Below are 16699 nucleotides of genomic sequence, written 5' to 3' on the forward strand. Positions count from 1 at the left end.
CCAAACTCCACTGCTTTTTGGTTGAGCAAAAATGTTTTGCTGAAGCCAAAGTGAAATGTTTTGTCTCCCATCCTCTTCCCTTTTGTAAAATACAGATGAACAAAGCAATATCCAAAGGCCTAAAATAGTTTCCGGATGGGTGGCAGAAATATGACATTTTGGTATTTCAAAGCTATAATGCCCCAGTGAGAAGATGGCCAAAGAGCAACCACCTAAAGCTCATCCCTAAATTAAATCAGAGACACAGAGAGATCCTGTCCCTCTGAACAGTATCACTCACAAAAGCCTTCACCTGCGACGGCAGTGCCAGGGAAAGGGGGCTAAAGGGGAAAACAGTGGCATTGGGATTCGGGGGATGCTGACGATCCCCCCCGACCAGGGCACGGAGCAGCTGCGGGATCAGGCAAGCGCTGACACACACCAAGAGCATCCCAAGCAGCTCGCCATGGCCTCGCTACCCACCCAGAAACCTTCCCCTGGAGCAGCCTGTTGCCCCCAGCCCCTGCTCCCCCAGCCCGGCCCCATCCCCACCTGCACTGTGCCCCCTCCTCACCACCAAACCCTCTCTCCCCATGGTGGGCTGTCCCGCTTCTCCCCAGCACGGCTCCTGCCAGCACAAAACCTGTCTGCTCCCACAAGTCCTTTGTCACCCAGGCTGTCCCTGCCTGTCCCTACACCACCCAAAGGTCCCCCTGCCCTGACCCACGTCTCAGCCCCAGCGTCACCCACAAGCCTATTCATGCCTCCGTTGCCTTTGCCCGGGCACCCTATTGGGGCTCCCCAAGTGCCTCGTTGCCTTTTACGGACCTGATGAGCCAGTCAGCCCGGGACTGAAAAGGGCTGAGAGCAATCCTGCCTGCAGCCCACGGGGTCCCGCTCCCCGCACCCACGCTCGCAGGCGCACAGCAGAGCGCTCCCAGCGCGCACGGCCAGAAGGATACTTCCACTCCACGATGCTGATGCATGCCTTCCGCAGCGGGTTTTGCAGCGTTAAGCAGAACAGAGCCCTGGCTGGCCGGGGGGCTGCTGGTGGCACCGGCTTCTTGGACTTGTCCTTCTGTTGCTTCTTCTTCACGTCATCCTGGGGTGAAGCAGGCTCCATGGTGTTTGTCCCCTAGCTGTTTCACCGCCTCCTGCCCCACGGCCGAGCCCCCCTTCCCCAGGTCCCGGCCAGCTGGAGCTCCTCCGGATCTCCCTTCTTGCCGAGTCCGTCTCCTCCGTGCACCGGGGGAGGCGGTGGGGGAGTGGGGGCTGGAGCCTGCACTCGCGCGTACAAACACACAAAGCATGAGTTTAAATTTAGATGCCAGCCTGGCTCCCGGGCGCTGTCACAGCTCCTGAGGCAGCAAAAGGGCCCCTGCAGCTGTTGCTTCTTTACCCGGCACGCTGGGAGGAAGGCGAGTGCTTCGCATGCCACCGAGCTGGCTGGGGGTGGGAACAGGCTGGGCACGCTGTCTCCGAAAGAAAAATGCCTTTGTCCCAGGTCAGCCCTCTCCCCAGTTCCCCCAGTTGCCCCAGCTGGGAAGCCGGGTTGCCTGGGGCAATGCATGCAGCCCCGTTTGCTGAATCACTTTAGTCAGGGTGAGATGGAGAATCCAACTCTGCCTGGTTCCCAAAGAAGATTACTCCACAAGCTGATCAGTCCCCTCTCTCTGCAGAATTTTACCTTCATTTGGTGCAAACTGCTCCAATGAGCCCCAGATCCCACGATCCCAGGGCTGTAGGGTGTCTGGGGCTGGGTCTACCTTACTGACAGGGACTTGACCCCAACCTCAGAACTCCAGGGAATCACGGTGATTTCAAAAAGTGCTCTGTCTTGCTTTCCTGGAGAGGCAGAAGGAACCTTTGGCTGGCACTGGTCACTCCAACAACCCCTTGCTAAGCCTCAGCTCCCCAGTCCTGCCTGCAGGGCATGGGGGATGCCTGGGGTCGGACTGTGTCTTGGCAAGTCCAGCTTGGCTTGGGAAAGCCCAACTGGATGAACAGTTATGGCAGCTCCTGAGCTGGAAGGCGGGCCGGGACAGGAGCAGGTTACCAGCACCTCTTCACAGCAGTGGAAACTGAGGCACCAGAAAGGATTGCTCGTGGGGGGTTTTTTCTGGGGTTTCCTAGACTGAGTCAGCAAAATAATTACAGCGATCTTATTACTTACAGCTATGTCCCAAGGCAAATGGTGACCCTGTCCTACAGAGATGTTACTGACATGACCGACCAGCTGTGCCCCGGAAGAGAAGCTTCCAAATTGATGTATACTGTGATTAAGTTATAAAAGACATACCCATCATTAACCAATTGACATGATCAATGCTTTCTGACCACCTGCAAAACAAGGGGATATTTTTCAAGTTTTAGATCCTTCTGCACGACAAGAGGGAGACAGAAGATTAATTAATATATTGTTTAGAAGCAGAGTGCTTAGTTTATATTTAACTAATAATTAATAGATGCATTGTAAGTAATAAACTAAACAGTTATAACTAACTTATTCAATTATTTCTTAGTATATATGTATTGCATGTCAAAATTTTCAAAAATTGTAACACATATGTAATATGCATATGAATACAAGCAAGGCAAGAGCATTTGTCTTTGGAGCACTTATGGAGGATGATCCCCAGTGTTTGCCAGCGCTGATAAAATAAAGGATGTTGCTTAACAGTATAATGGACTCTGCTGTTAAGCTTATTTCTCCGTTTCACCCCAGTCACCCCACGCACCCCGGGAGCTGCTGTGCCCACTGCATCGCGCTGCCGCGCTCAAAGCTCCGCTGCCTTTGCTGCGCGGTGTGGGGGGACACGACCGTGCAGCAGACGTGCTGAGGGCCAGGGGGGCCACAGTGCCCGGGAACCGCCCACTCCTGCTCGTGGCAGGGACACAGCACGGGAGAGCGAGTCCTGCAGCTGCCCCAGCCCATTTTGAGGCACTTTGGAGACGGGGAGGGCCTCCACTATAAGGGCTTAAATTAGTAACTTGCCTCATTCAACACCACTCTGCTGCATTTTGTGCAAATCAGAGTCAAATCATTCCTGCTGAAGGCTCCATGTGAGGGAGGTCCACACATGTTCCCATTTCTTATTTAGTCCTCATTCTTCCCCCTAAGCCCCTGTAGTGAAAACCAGGAGCCATATTTCTGCTGCTGCCTGTGCAGGAAAACTTGTCACGCAGACAGCAAGGGCGCGGGGCCCATCTAGCGGCGCACCCGGGAAGAAACATCTGCTCGTTGGGTCACCCCGGGAAAGTCCCAGAAAAAGAGCAGAGTGAGCTGGGGAGGGGGATGCTGGGGGTGTCTCTGACCCGCTCTGCACCCCTTTGCTCACACACCGTGCGCGGCTGCTGGCAGCCACTCCCCACTTCGCTGCGCTTTGTGTTTCGCACAGGGCTGCGTTGGCAAACACCGTCCTGACACGGCTTGGTAAGGAACGTTTAACAAAGGAACGTTGTTTTTACAAAACTGGGGACCTGGCACCTGACACTGTCCAGGGGGAAAGAACTGAGAGACATCAGACTATGAATCCTTAATGTAAAACAAAGTCTCTTTGAACTAATCCCAGAATGCAAACTGATACCTGTATTTTAAAAGTCCATCTAGGGGGAAGATCAGCCAAAGAGCCAGGAATCCATATTCTAAATAGATCGATAAGGGGAAGGGGATTGTTAGAATTAGATGAATTAAATATGTAAACTGGGGCAGGTGTCAGGCAGTCTATGAACTACCAACCAATGGGGAACAGGGGACGAAAAATGCGGTCGGGATTTTGGGGGAATATAAGCAGGGGTTTTTTGCCCTATTATGTGCACCTGCCTTTAGGGAGAACACCTGATCTTGCAAAATCGTTAATAAAATATGCTTTGCTGAGAGATCCTGCCTGGGCCTATTAAATTGCCAAGGTAATTGTTTCCTACAGCTTTAACAACACACGCCGCGGTGCTGTGCTCTACGGAGACGTCCCTACCTGCCCAGCAGGGACAGGTCCCTTCCTCGCGAAACCCTTGACATCCATCCTTGTCTTCCTCGCATACTTCATGAGCCTTCGTGTTCATCTCCGGCTCTGTCACCGCACACAGACCCTCAGGAAGGGCCCTGAACGCGGTGAGCCCGTGACGGCGGCGTCTCCCGCTCCGGGAAGCGCGGGGATGGACACGCCGCCTGCGCTGCCGGTTCTCCCGCAGTGACCGCGCCGGCGAACACCCCGCAGCTCCCGGCGCTCACAGACGTGCGCGCCCCGACAGCTCCAGAGCACCCTGCCCAGCCTGTCCCTCGGGGCCGCCCGAGCCGGACAGACAGACGGCAGCGGGCAGCATGTCCTGCGCAGACCCACGGCGGGCTCTCCCTCCTGCACACGCCAGCCAAAGCCGCGCCGCGGGAACCTTCGGCCGGAGCGGGAGACCCGGCAGCGGCTCCTCCAGTGCCCCGGGCAGGACGAGGCAGCCCGGGGCCGCCGGGCCGGAGCTTCCGCGGGGCGGCCCGTCCGCGCCGATCTGCGCTGCCGGCAGCCGGGCGGCAGCAGGAACGGGAACCCGCCCCTCGCCCGGCCCCGCTCCCGCCCGGCTCCCGCGGTTGCGGACCCGCCGGCAGCCGCTGCGGCGCGGGGGGGCCACACGCCTGGGTCGGCCCCGGCCCGCAGGTGGCTGCTCGAGGGACCACGGGAGTTCGCGGGCTGGCGTGGGGACAGCCGAGACCCGCGGCCACACGCGAGTGTGTCGGAGGGAGTTGCGGCCGCGGGGCTGGCGTGTGCAGGTGCCAGCAACTGGTGAGGCTGGGTGGGATCCAGAGGCAGAGGGGGTGACCCAGCTGCTGGAGAGGGCTGATTGCACACCTGTGCGTGTGTGCATATATATACATATGTGTGCATATATATATGTGTATATTTCCCACTCAAGGACTAAAGGACCTTCATGCTGATCAGCCAGAGAGGGGAACAGGATGAGGCCACTGGTGCAGTTTGTGTTTTTGTGTGTGCTGAGTGTGTGTCTTATTTTGTGTGGCCAGTCACATATATGTGTATATACGCGTGTGTATGTTGTAACATCATAGAATGGTTTAGGTTGGAAAAGACCTGTAAGATCATTGAATCCAACCGTGAACCCAGCACTGCCAAGTCCACTACTAAACCATGTCCCTAAGAAACCTCATCTACTCGTTTTAAACCCCTCCAGGGATGGTGACTCCAGCACTGCCCTGGGCAGCCTGTTCCAATGCCCCACAGCCCTTTGGGGAAGAAATTGTTCCCCACATCCAACCTCAACCTCCCCTGGCGCAACTTGAGGCCGTTTCCTCTGCTCCTGGTGCTTGTTCCTGGGGAGCAGAGCCCGACCCCCCCTGGCTCCAAGCTCCTTTCAGGCAGTTCAGAGATCAGAAGGTCTCCCCTCAGCTCCTGTTCTCCAGCTGAACCCCCCAGGTCCCTCAGCCGCTCCCATCACACTTGTGCTCCAGCCCCTCACCAGCTCTGTTCCCTTCTCTCCACTCGCTCCAGCACCTCAAGGCCTTTCTTGGTGTGAGGGGCCCAAAACTGCCCCCAGGATTCGAGGTTTGGGCTCCCCAGGTCCCAGCACAGGGACGGTCACTGCCCTGGGCCTGCTGGCCACACCAGTGCTGGAACCAGCCAGGATGCTGGTGGCCTTTCTGACCACCTGGGCACACGCTGGCTCATGTTCAGCTGCTGTCACCAACACCCCCAGGTCCCTGTCCCCCAAGCACTTTCCAGCCGCTCTTCCCCAGCCTGCAGCGTTCATGGGGTTGTTGTGACCCAAGTGCAGGACCCGGCCCTTGGCCTTGTTGAACCTCAGACAATTGGCCTCAGCCCATCGATCCAGCCAGTCCAGATCCCTCTGTATGGCCTTCCCACCCTCCAGCAGATCAACACTCCCACCCAACTTGGTGTTATCTACAAACTTACTGAGGGTGCATTCGATCCCCTCATCCAGACCATTGATAAAGAGATGAAGCAGAACTGGCCTCAGTACTGAGCCCTGGGGAATACGACTCGTGACCAACCACCAACTGGATTTGGCTCCATTCAACACAAATCTTTGGTCTCGGCCCTCCAGCCATTTCTTTACCCATCGAAGAGTACACCCATCCAAGCCGTGAGTTGCCAGTTTCTCCAGGAGAATGCTGTGGAAAAATCTGTCAAAGTCTGTGTCCAGGTACACAACATCCACAGCCTTTCCCTCATCCACTAAACGGGTCACCTTGTCGTAGAAGGAGATCAGGTTGGTCAAGCAGGACCTGCCTTTCACAAACCCCTGCTGATGGGGCCCGATCACTTGTTTGTCTTGTATGTACCGTGTGATGTCACTCAGGACATGACCTCAGCTCCATGACCTTCCCTGACACCGAGGTCAGATTGACAGACCTGTGATTCTCTGGATCCTCCTTTCAGACCTTCTTGGAGATGTGCGTCACATTTGCCACCTTCCAGTCAACGGGGACCTCCCTGGTTAGTCAGGGCTGCTGATAAATAATGGAAGGTGCCTTGATGAGCACCCCTGCCAGCTCCCTCAACACCCTTGGGTGGGTCCTATTGAGCCCCATAGACTTGTGTTTGTCTAAGTGGTGTAGCAGGTTGCTAACCATTTTGCCTTGGATTACGGGGACTTCATTCTGCTCCACATCCCTCTCTTCCAGTTCAGGGGCTGGGTAGTCTGAGTACAACTGGTACCATTACCCTTTTACATCAGTAGCCTGTTCTAGTTGGGCTTTGGCCCTTCTAATTTTCCCCCTGCATAACTTCATGGCATCCCTGTAGTCTTCCTGAGTTACCTGCCCGCTCTTCCAAAGGTCATAAACTCTCATTTTTTTCTGATTTCCAGCCAAAGCTCTCTGTGCAGCCAGGCTGGTCTTCTTGTCCACCAGCTAGTCGTTCAGTACACGGTGACAGCCTGTTCCTGCACCTCTAAGACCATCTTCTTGAAGAGCGACCAGCCTTCCTGGACTCCTTGACCCTTCAGAGCTGCCTCCTGAGAGAGTCTGTCCACCAGTCCCCTAAACAGGTCAAAGTCTGCCCTTCAGGAATCCAAGGCAGCACTTCTGCTGACCCACCTCCTTACTTCTCCAAGAATCAAAAACTATCGATTTTGTGATCACCATGCCCAAGGCGGCCTTCACCACCACATCACCCACAGTCCTTCTGTGGTCACAAACAGTAGGTGCACAGAACCCTTCCCTAGCTGGCTCAGTGACCAGCTGTGTCAGGAAGTTCTCCTCCACACACTTCAGGAACTGTTTCCCCTCAACTTGTATTTCAAGCAGACATCTGGTAAGTTGAAGTTCCCCCTGGGAACAAGAGCTAGTCAATGTGAGACTTCTCCCAGCTACTTATAGAATATTTCATCTGCCTCTTCATCCTGCTTGGGTGGTCTGTAACAGACTCCTACCAGGATATCTGCCTTGTTTTCCTTCCCTCTGATTCTCATCCATAAATGCTCAACCCTGTCATCACCAACATCAAGCTCTAAACAGTCAAAACACTCCCTAACATACAGAGCTACCCCACTGCCTCCCCTTCCTCATCTATCCCTTCTGAATTGTTAATAGCCATATATATACGTGTTGACATCTCTGTGTGTGTATCGGTGTGCCTGCTGGGAACCCTGGCTCAGTCTCACCTCGGGTTGCCCCTGAGCTTATGGAGCTGTGGCAGGATTCAGCAGCCCCGAGCAGGGTCATGTTTCATTTACTTCCACAACCCCTGATCTTTTCTTGTTGAGTACGTCCCTTGGAGATGCACGCATATCTTAATTTTTAGGTAGACAGAAAGCATCCCTTTACAAGCATTGAACCCACAAGCCAAAACCCCCTATAAGAAGGTCTGTTTGAATCCTCAAATAGATGGAAAGTACTTGCGCTGAAGACAATGACAAGGTAAGGATTTGACGTGAGTGTTTTTGAGTTTTCTCAAAGTCTTCATGGACACCAGCTCTGCCCTGAGTTACTTAATGAAGTCTCCTGGGTCACAGAAGGGGAAAGAGCCACCATCTGCTGTGTAGCTGGGAAAAGTGTCTTCAGGAAAGGCTAATTTGAGCATTTTGTTTTTCAGATTTGGCCATCTAAATAAACATGCCTTTCATGTTGGTTTATACATTCACGCAAGACAAAAGTTAGAGCATCCCTTTATTGCATCAACATAAAGCAATTCCCTGCACCCATCCACGTTCCCTAGCATTCTTCATACACCCGCATTCTTCACCATCCATGGTCCTGAGGAAACAGTCGCTGCTTGTGGAGTGATTTAGCATCCCCTGACATAGGAACTCAGGTTTTTGCCCTGGCAATACTTTTTCCAGGCGACCCTGGAAAATAAACACATGATGTAATTTGAGGAGGTAAATAATGATTGAATTTCTGCTAAAATCAAACTTGGTTAGTCTTTGAGAGTCTTGGGTGAAGAAAGCTGGGCATGAAAGATATGAATCAATGAAAATTCTGATGAGCTCAATCCAGGCAGCTGGAGGAAGGGGAAGGAAACAAAAGGGAGAGCTCTGGGAGGGGAGGGAAATGTAGGGAGTTAGAACAGGTCCTGGGATCCAGGACTCCCCAGTTCTCCTTTCAGCTCTAGAAGAAGGACTGTGCTAAACTTTACCAAATACAGCTTCTCATCAATTGCCCTCCCCGCCCTCCCAGTCAAAAGCAGGATTTTCTTTCATGTGTCTGCCCCCTCTTTCCCAGTGCCCACTGCAAATATCCTCACCAGGGTGTGAGGCCTCTAGCCCGTCCGGCAATCTTCTTGGCACACTGAATATCATCCGCAATGTTATCATCTTGTAATTCTGTAGAGAAGGGAGAAAAGGTCAGTATGGAGGAAAGCAGAGTACAGAGAGAGCAGGGATAGATGGGCAGAGAGAAAGGTGTTCATCAGGAAGGGCAGCTGGGATACTGGGGGATGGATGAATAGTAGACGAGGAGAGAAATGCCCAAAGCAGCTGATAGACAGATGTCACGGGCAGATCAAGGTGCTTTCATAGAGTGGATGAAGAAAGACTCTCTGTTCTGTCTCACCACTTACTTGAGCAATTGATACCACAGACATTCTTGGATCCACTGGTCCTGCCATCATTACACCAGTACTTGCTGTTGATCTGAAAGATCCCGTAGTCCCTACTTGGACCATTGTTATTAAATGCTGTAGTTCTGTAACCGCTCTCATGTTTTACCAGGCAGACCCCTGTGGGAGGAAGAGACAACCCAGAGGAGGAACATCAAATATGCTCAGGGTAAGTAAGAGGAAAGAGATGAAGGGATTAAGGATGAATGAAGAGCTGGAGAAGTAATTAACCTGTTGATATTGTAAGTCTGACAAATGGATGGATAAACTCTTGGAAAGAAAAAGCTCTGAATGGCTATTTTTAGTGTAAGCAATAGAAGGGGGCAAGCAAGGGGATGAGGAAGACAGATGATGAAGTCAAAGGAATGGAGGGACAGAATAGTACTGTTGGAAGATTGCAAAGAAGATGAGAGGGACAAGGGTGGTATAGGCAGAGAGGTGCAGCAGGACCTTATTATACTCACAGTCAGCTACAGTTTTGCCCACAAAGCCCTCAAAGCCATGCCGACGAAGGATCCTCACCAGTTCACATCGGGGGATGTCTCTTGCCTGTGTGCCTGGCAGAGCCAGGCCAAGGAAGACGAGAAGAAAGCCGACGAAGAGCATTGACGTTCTCATACTGCAGTCCACAGCAAGGCAGTGCCAAAGTGCCCTGGGCTCTCTGTCTGTCAGGACTGCCTTCAATGCCACCCTTTTATTCCTGCTACCCGGATGAGGACCAATGGGCCAAGCCAAGCGTGCCTGGGAAGTGTGGGAGGCCTTTACAGTAATAAGAAGTCAATAAGGAAGTGGGCCAAAAGCCAAAGACAATTTCTGGAGTTTGCCAGTACCTGTTTCACTAGTCCTGCCTGGAGGGGGTGTGTGCGTGCCACAGACAATCCACCCGTTCACAGTTTGGTATTCCAAAAGCACATAGTTACTCCAGCAAAGAAATTTGGACATAACATTGAGATCATGGTTATGGTTGCCATAGGAGTTGAGCTGGGATTTATCTATTAGCAAAGGCTGGGAAAACCCCAAGAGTCACTGTTACAGTAATGTCAAAGACTGAGTTTACAATTAAATTACAGTTACCTATGTGTTAGGACCAGCCTTAAGTTAATGCTATTGATGCAATTTGGAACTGTTCTATGATTTGAGGACAGGGTTGCTATAGAGATCCTTTTTGGGTAATCACAAGAACAGAAGTCACCCCAGGTTGCTCTAAATGAGGGTTTGGCTACACATGCGTTAATTTTAGGATACTGTACTTACCAAAATTTGATGGTTGGGGTTACAGACACTTCATGGATCAAAGGCTGTAGTTACCTTGGGTTTCATGGTGTAACCCCAGCAGGTTGCTAAGTCACTCGGTCTCTCCCAGTGGTGGGTTGAGGGGGAGAATTTTAAGGGTAAAAGTGAGAAAACTTGTGGGTTCAGAAAAAGACAGGGTAATAGGTAAAGCAAAAGCTGTTCTCACAGTCAAAGCAAAATAAAGAACTAATACACTGCTTTCCATCAGCAGGAAGATGCTCAGCCACCTTCAGGAAAGCAGGGCTTCATCACATGTAACAGTTACTTGGGAAAGCAAATGCCATCACTCCAAATGTCCTCCCCTTTCTTCTCCTTCCCTCAGCTTTTATTGCTGAGCATGGCATCATATAGTATAGAATATCCCTTTGGGCAGGTGGGCTCAGCTGCCCCAGGTGTGTCCCCTCCCAGCTCCTTGTGCTCCCAACCCCCGCGCTGGTGGGTCGGTGTGAGGAGCAGCAAGGCCTTGACTCTGTAAGCTCTGCTCAGCTGGAACTAAACCACCCCTGCGTTATCAATGATGTTTTCAGCACAAATCCAAAACACAGCCCCATACAATCCGCTATGAAGAAATTTAACTCTATCCCAGCCAAAACCAATACAGGGGCTTAGTGTTACCCCGGGTCTGGGAATGATGTTGTCCGAGAGGCTGGTCTAGGATGGAGGCTCCTCATGTGCCATGTCTCAAGGGGTACTCAGTGGCAGTAAGACTGGTAAAAAGTACCTTATGTCTGAGCTTATGAAAGGACACACTAGTAGTTTAGAGGGCGGGACTGAGAACCATTCTGGCCCATGTAGGAGTTTAAAGCCTGGGGTTCTGGCATTCAGATACCGACTAAATTAGCCATATACAGCTTTTTAAGGCATTAGCGTTCTGGTTCATCATCATTTGCATCTCCAATGGCAGATACATGGACATAGCATAACATCAAAGTGCTAGAACACCTTTAGCTGTAGATGCCTCAGAAGAAACTGTAACTTTTACCAAAATCTCATACTGCTGGTGGTATCTGTTATTAAATGATACATGAGACACTTTCCAAAGTGCCCAGTGACTGTGGATGCCTCATTCTGGAGGTGTCTTCTTTCCTAATTTTTAACGCAGCACTACTTATAAAAAAATGAGTCAATCTGAAGACCAGTTCTCTTTGAGTTTCCTCATGAAGGAACTGATACCTCTGGCCAAACTCAACCTAGAGATGTGTTTCTCTCAAAAGCAGCTGTTATGGGGTGTTGGAACAGCAGTTTTATGATAAAGGAAGGTGAATACTAACGTTGACCATCTGGACCAATAATACTGACATGATTAAATTACAGGAATTCATCAAAACATAAAGGGGCTTGGATAGGTTATACAGAAGTATGTTTTTTATGAGTGTAAGGAGTGATAGCCCAGGCCAGTGAGAATGATATCTCGGGTCGGAAAACAGCCCCCATATGTGTGATGTGTGAATGTTGGGCCTGGACATGTGTGTTTGGAATAACATTTCTTGTTTAATGTTTAATATGCTGTTTATTGACATCTATAAGAAACTGCGAAAGGTAAATGGGGCTGAGGAGCTCAGCCAGTTGGAATTGCATATAAAGTGTATAACAGCAGGAATGAAAAAAAGAGGCAAAAAGAACCCAGGCCTGTGCTGTATGGCCAGAAAATAAATTTCAGGCCTGTGTCAATGTGCAAGATAAACTCAGCTCATTTAACCCAGGAGTCTGCCAGGGACTGGCAGCTCCCCCTTGGCACCAGCGGTTACACCTCCTGCATGGCCTTGCCTGTGTATAAACTGCAGCAAGACCAAAAAAATAAAATAGAATGAGCTGTCTGCCCGCTGCTAAAGCAGCAAAAGGGGGGTTTCTCCACCCCCGGGCTCTCTGCTGCAGTGATGTTGCTTCTAGAGAACTGTAACCCTGAATGGAGCCGTCTGAGGGTGGAATTTAAAGGCCTCCTTAGCAGATGCGTAGTTCCAATGAAGTTGGGAAATTAAACCAAAAATTGTTTTAATAAACTTATTCAGTGGTAAGTAGTTCTAAGAGACTTCTTAGTATACCCACCATGCTAGTTCTTGGGGTCATGGGAAAGAAATAAAGGCCATTTTTGAAATCAATGGAAGGTCAAATTCGGAACAAAGTTTTAACACATGAATTCTTGTATTTGCCAGAAAGCCCTATACCTCTCTTAGGTCAAGATTTGTTAAGTAAATTGTAAGCTCAAATAACGTTTTCTGAGAATTCTGTTTAGCCGTGTGTCCCATAAGAAGCTGCTTGGATGGTGCAGATCTGCTTGTGCAAGTGAGGAATCTCCAAGGAAATTTTGGATGCTGTATTTCCACTAGTATGGGCAGCTGAAGTATCGTTAAAGCCAACACTACACTGATAGAACTGAGACAGAACTGAAACAGGACTTCACTCCGGTAAGGAAAAACAATATCCATAAACATGAAAGCCGAAAGGGGGTTAGAGACCTTGACTAACAAGTTTAGGACAACCTTTCAGGCTGACTGCATTTGATTGCATTTGCGGATTTGTCTTTTTACAGCTACAACACAGAGGCAACCTGTGGCTGTTGTTGGACAACACGATGAGAAAGCAAACAAATTGATATTTGGAATGGATTTTTTTTGCCCAATTCTTTCTGTAAAACTATTACTCAGCTTCTAAAATTGTTACTCTGATCAAAAAAGACAGGGAGCAGATTCAAGTCTTAATAGGCCATGATCCTTCTGTCATATATGTACCATTTGTGAAATCTCATTTTAAGTTTTTTATTCGCGATCTATGTCCTTGCAAATTTCACTGGCCGATTTTCTTAACAGCACAACTTTTGGCAGATTTGCTGCAGAACCTAAATGTCTTTGATATCAGGCCGAACTCAACCTAGAGATGCGTTTCTCTCAAAAGCAGCTGTTACGGGGCGTGGAAGCGGCAGTTGTACGGTAAAGGAAGATGAATACTAACGGTGACCATCTGGACCAATAATACTGACACGATTAAATTACAGGAATTTGTCAGAACATAAAGGGCCTTTGATAGGTTATACAGAAGTATGTTTTTTATGAGTGTAAGGAGTGATAGCCCAGGCCAGTGAGAATGATATCTCGGGTCGGAAAACAGCCCCCATATGTGTGATGTGTGAATGTTGGGCCTGGGCATGTGTGTTTGGAATAACATCTTTTGAAAAAAGCATCCTGTTTAACCTCTTGGTTCAGGCCCATATCTGTAAAGCTATAAATTGAGAAAGGCTAATTAAAGAGGGCTCAGCTCGGCTCTGCCTGGCTCTGCTCTCGCTGCTAATGAGAACTCTGTGTCTGTGTCTCTGTGTCTGTCTGTCTCTGTGTCTCTGTGTCTGTCTGTCTCTGTGTCTCTGTATGCCTCACTCTCATCGCCGCGATGGGATGCAGGACACATTCTCATGGTGATGAAGCAGTTTCCTCCTGCACATAATTACACTACCTATTTGCTTCCTTTTTGGAAAGAATCATAGTCCCACAGACGTTCCTGGTCAATGTGGAGGGGAAGAGGACAAGTCTTACAGCTGGCTGGAGATGGCCTTCCAGATCAGTTCCTGACTGATACTGGACCACGGCTCATCTGAACCTAAAGAAGTCCAAAGGTGGCACAGTGAGGAGGAAACTGCCAAAAGATGGGTCTGTGCATCCCAGAGCACCTCCCTTAGAATGATGGAATCGTTTAGGTTGGAAAAGACCTTTAAGAGCATCAAGTCCAACTGTTAACCTAACACTGCCAAGCCCACCACTAAACCATGTCTCTAAGCACCACATCTACACGTCTTTTACACACCTCCAGGGATGGTGACTCACCCACTTCCTGGCCATCCTGTTCCAATGCTTGACAACACTTTTGGTGAAGAGGTTTTTCCTGATATACAGTCTATACCTCCCCTGGCACAACTTGAGGATGTTTCATCTCATCCTGTTGCTTGAGAGAAGAGACCGATACCCTCCTCGCTGCAGCCTTGCATACAGGGAGCTGCCAGGACAGTGTCAGATAAGGATTTATTTAGGTATTGGGAGTTCAGTTGTGCATGAGTGTACAGGAATTAAAATTATTATAGGATCATTGTGGCAGAACATCTCCTTCATATGGGCAGGTGTGAAACACTGATTGTATTTATGTCCCCAGCAAAAGCTGAGAAGCAAGGATAACTCATTAGTTTACAATTCTGTTTATTTCTGTGTGTGAGAAGCTGATGAGAAAGTACCGTTCCAACTGTGTTCACATCCTGAGCTTTGACCATCAAGGCAGGGATCCAAAGGTCCCCTTGCAGTCGCTTCTGTGGGACTCAGTGCCATTTGCATTGAAAAGCAAACTTCCCATTGGGCTGGAGGCGTGGAGAGAGACAGGATAGGATTCAGTCACCAGAATTTCGAGTGTCTTTTGAGGTGTCCGAGGTATCTGAAAGTGTCCTCCAGTCACTGATTCAGATTACACATAGTTTTCCTCTAGGTGCTGTTTCATATCTGACAGATCCACACAGATGTTTCATCTGTCCTGAGCTGTCTCAAGTGGCACTAGATGTCAACGTGGAGGCAATAAACTGTCCCTAGATGTCCTGCTGGAAGCCTCAGTCTAATCTCTAACATCCCACTTTGCTCCAGACCTGAGAAACCCAGTGTTTCCTTTTCCTTGCTTGTGGTCAGGTAGCCTTGGCTGGTGTCCACGTTCTCACCCTGCTGCTCACTCCCTGACCTTCTCAGTGAAATGGGGGAGAGCATAGAAAGGGTGGGAACAAGAAAGCTCATGCACTGAGATAAAAACAAGAGGTTCACTTACCCATCATTGTTGCTGGCAGAGCAGACAACTCAGGGAAAATTAGCATTATTTATTGATTTCCTCTGCCCTTTCCCAGGCTTAACTCCATTCCTTCGGTGCTGATACCTCTATTCCCCCTTGAGTGGCACAGGAGGGATGGAGGTGTTCTGCTTGCTGCACAGCAGTTCCTCTCTGCCACTCCTTCCTCCTCACACTTTTCCTCTGATCTGACATGTGTTGTACTCGGGCTGCAAGGGTATCTCCTCCATCATGAGGTACCTCCTCCCCTTTCTTCTCTGACCTTTGTGTTTCCCCTGGGTTTTCTTTGCAGTCTTTTTTTTCCTCCTCTCCCTGTGTGGCATCTTCTGCCTTTTCTCAAACATGTTATCACAGAGGTACCACCAGCTTTGCTGATGGGTTGAGCTTTGGCCAGACAGTTCCTTTGGGTCCGTTTTGGAGCTGGCTGGAACCAGCTGTCCCCATCACCGGGGCAGCCCCTGGGCTCTTCTCACAGAGAACCCCCTGCAGCCCCTCCTGCCGACACCCTGACCTGTAAATCCAATGCACTGTTTAACCCAACAAACTCAAGTACTCTCACAAGGGGTGATAATATCCGCTTGCTTCTGTAATATATTCCATACCCCTCATCTTAGGAGGAACAGAAACCTTCTGTCACATTTAATTATTTCTAAAAATAATATCAGCAAAATCATCACCATTGGAAAGGACACCTTAAGATCTCATCTGTTATATTCTACGTATTGCTATCTTGAAAACTAGACCAGGTAGCTCAGCAGTTTGACTGGTGAAAGCTTGAGTATCTCCAAGGATGGAGGTTACAGAATGGCAGAATCATGGAATGGTTGGGGCTGGAAGGGACGCGTGGAGATCATGCTAAGGCAAGTTCACCTAGAGCAGGTTGCACAGCATTGTGTCCAGGTGGGTTTTGAATGTCTGCAGAGAAGGAGACTCCAAGACCCAGCCAGCCTGTTCCAGTGCTCTATCACCTTCAAAGTAAAGAAGTTTCTCCTCATATTCAGATGGAACCTATTGTGTTTCGGTTTGTGCCTGTTGCCCCTCACCCTGTCACTGGGCACTATTGAAAGGAGGCTGGTCCCATCCTCTTGACACTGGCCATTAAGATATATATATATAATGTATACATATGTATATATGTGTGTATATATATTTTTTTTCTTGTATCAATATAAGATACCCCTCAGTTTTCTGTTCTCCAGGCTGAACAGACCCAGCTTTCTCAGCCTTTCCTCATAAGAAAGATCACAGAATCACAGAATCAGACCCTCCAGACCCCTCAGCACCTTTGTAGCCCTCCACTGGGCTCTCTTTTTCTGGAACTGGAGAGCCCAGAACTGGACACACAACTCCAGATGTGCCCTCACCAGGGCGGAGTAGAGCGGGAGGAACAACCTCCCTGACCTGCTGGTCACATTCTTCCTCATGCACCCCAGGTACCGTTGGCCTCTGGGCCACAAGGGCACATTGCTGGCTCTTGATCATCCTGTTTTTCACCAGGACTCCTGGGTCTGCAGAGCTGCTTTCCAGCAGGTCAACCCCTAAGCTGTACTGGTGCCTGG

The 16699-nt window shown here is 49.8% G+C and overlaps 2 protein-coding genes across 2 annotated transcripts in view; both read right to left on the reverse strand.

Moving 5' to 3' along the window:
- CACNA1S (calcium voltage-gated channel subunit alpha1 S) overlaps positions 1–1251 on the reverse strand; it is a 38240-nt gene extending 36989 nt beyond the window's left edge. The window contains exon 1 of the mRNA XM_082069078.1: positions 942–1251. Within this exon, the coding sequence (XP_081925204.1) occupies positions 942–1102 (161 nt within the window). The 5' untranslated portion in view covers positions 1103–1251. The remainder of the gene's footprint in view (positions 1–941) is intronic.
- Positions 1252–8124: 6873 nt separating this feature from the next.
- On the reverse strand, positions 8125–9662 carry LOC309448061 (lysozyme C; the record flags this gene model as incomplete). The annotated part of the gene is made up of 4 exons (XM_082069262.1): positions 8125–8292; positions 8691–8769; positions 9006–9164; positions 9509–9662. The coding sequence occupies 4 exons, from the start codon at positions 9660–9662 to the stop codon at positions 8232–8234; spliced, it is 453 nt and encodes a 150-aa protein (XP_081925388.1). The 3' UTR covers positions 8125–8231.
- Positions 9663–16699: the final 7037 nt, after the last annotated feature.

Source organism: Streptopelia decaocto (genome assembly GCF_964273445.1).
Source record: "Streptopelia decaocto genome assembly, chromosome: 19".
NCBI classification, from domain to species: domain Eukaryota; kingdom Metazoa; phylum Chordata; class Aves; order Columbiformes; family Columbidae; genus Streptopelia; species Streptopelia decaocto.